This window comes from Sphaeroforma arctica, assembly GCF_001186125.1.
Source record: "Sphaeroforma arctica JP610 unplaced genomic scaffold supercont1.5701, whole genome shotgun sequence".
In the NCBI taxonomy this organism is placed as follows: domain Eukaryota; class Ichthyosporea; order Ichthyophonida; genus Sphaeroforma; species Sphaeroforma arctica.
Window position 1 is genome coordinate 1 of NW_014034857.1, and position 1,877 is coordinate 1,877.

At 42.9% G+C, this 1,877-nt stretch overlaps 1 protein-coding gene across 1 annotated transcript; it reads left to right on the forward strand.

Moving 5' to 3' along the window:
* Nucleotides 1-401: 401 nt before the first annotated feature.
* On the forward strand, nt 402-1,791 carry SARC_15159 (hypothetical protein; the record flags this gene model as incomplete). The annotated part of the gene is made up of 3 exons (XM_014290714.1): nt 402-599; nt 1,106-1,287; nt 1,647-1,791. Coding segments are annotated over 3 exons (525 nt in total), but the record flags the coding sequence as incomplete, so codon positions are not given.
* Between the last annotated feature and the right edge of the window lie 86 nt (nt 1,792-1,877).

Genomic DNA, 1,877 nt, shown 5'->3' on the forward strand with positions numbered 1-1,877 from the left:
TATATATATATATAGTTGAATCATATTATGTACAACTGATATATTTATATATTCATTTTATATTTTTGGTCGATGTATATACTGTACATGTTTGACTCATGAAAACATTCTGATATTAGCGAATAACGAGCGTTGAAGTTAAATTGAACTGTTTTTAGTAGCCGAAGTAGTTGTCTCCGGACCGAACTTTCTAGCTGTAAATTTATATCGAGAAAAAAACCCTCACCACTACTCATTTTGAGTTATCAACCATGTGTGAACGTTTTCATCTATTATCGTCTGTGTAAGAATTTTTTTATCTATTGTTATCATGCATGAACGTGTTCGTCTACCTTTGTTCACACATACACCAGTATTCGATACTATCTTGTCGTTAATCCACTCTGGCGTAACGGTTACCAGGATTTCTGGCAATTCCTTCTGCGCAAGCAATTGTCGGCTGATGCATTGGCGCACCTTAACTTCACTGTGTTTGGTTTGGGAGACTCGTCGTACACAAAGTACAACTACCCGGCCAAGCGATTACACAAGCGTCTGTTACAGTTGGGAGCCCAACAGTTCTACAAACGTGGGTTAGGAGATGACCAGCACTTGCTAGGGTGTGTCTATCTCCACCATGCTCAATGTATATGAATTGTCATGAACAAACTTGTCAATGCTCAATGTATATGAATTATCATGAACAAACTTGCCAATGCTCAATGTATATGAATTGTCATGAACAAACTTGCCAATGCTCAATGTATATGAATTGTCATGAACAAACTTGCCAATGCCCAATGTATATGAATTGTCATGAACAAACTTGCCAATGCTCAGAATACAAGCTTCGGTTGAAATCGAACAGAGGAGTATATGTCCACATACAGTTGCTACGTGTGTTCTGTTTTTCATACGTCTTGCATGCGACGTAGTCGTCTGTACTAGTAACCGGTTCAGTGATGTTGTACCAGTGACTGATTCCGTAGTGTATTGCAGGTGCACATGCGTTGTTTTGTTTCCAGGGTGTTTAAAACAAACTGTTTCTCGATCATCTGTGGGCCATCCTACGTTCGTACATAAACACCACAACACTCAACCTTGTCGTAACCACCCGCTTAAACAGACTGGACGGTGAATTGACACCTTGGCAGGTGGGTCTGTGGCAAAAGCTGCTTTTCCTTCATCCCTTACCTGAAGGCGAGAAGGTTGCTGACACGGCTTTGACACGCCCGCTGCCAAAGTACCGTGTCGCTGTCATGTCCAAAGGAACTTCAGACTCCACCGGTAACCAGCCAACAAATTCCAGTACGTCTTCACACAGTGCGGGGTCTGTGTCCCATAACACTTTTTTTTGGACTTTTGTCCCGTCCTGAATCTAGCTGTGTAGTTCGTACTGGAGTTGTTATAAAGTCTGACCACCACGCTGCGCAGTGCTTAGCTTCTTACTGTGTGCTCAAGTGGTGGGAGACTTAGGGCTGTTTTACTATCCGTCCCCTGTGGCCATACCACCTTAAGGCTATACACCCATGCACCCATGCGGTGTTTCCGGTCTCTTTGCACCTACACCTCCTTTTTCGGTCAGTGGGTCTTTATTGTCCAGGACATGTATGCAAGACGGTACATTCATTGAACTCAACTAACCATTTTTGCCGGTATCTCTCCAGGCACACCCGCACAGACACCTCAAAGTGGTCCCTTCAGCAGTACAAATCCCCTATCGGCCCAAGTGAAGTGCAACGAACGCATGACAACCGAAGATCACTGGCAAGACGTTCGCCATATAGTGCTCGATGTGGCGGACCCAGACGGGTATGTGTATATATGGGTATATATATATATATATATATATATATATATATATATTATGTGTGTGTGTGTGTGTGTGTGTGTGTGTG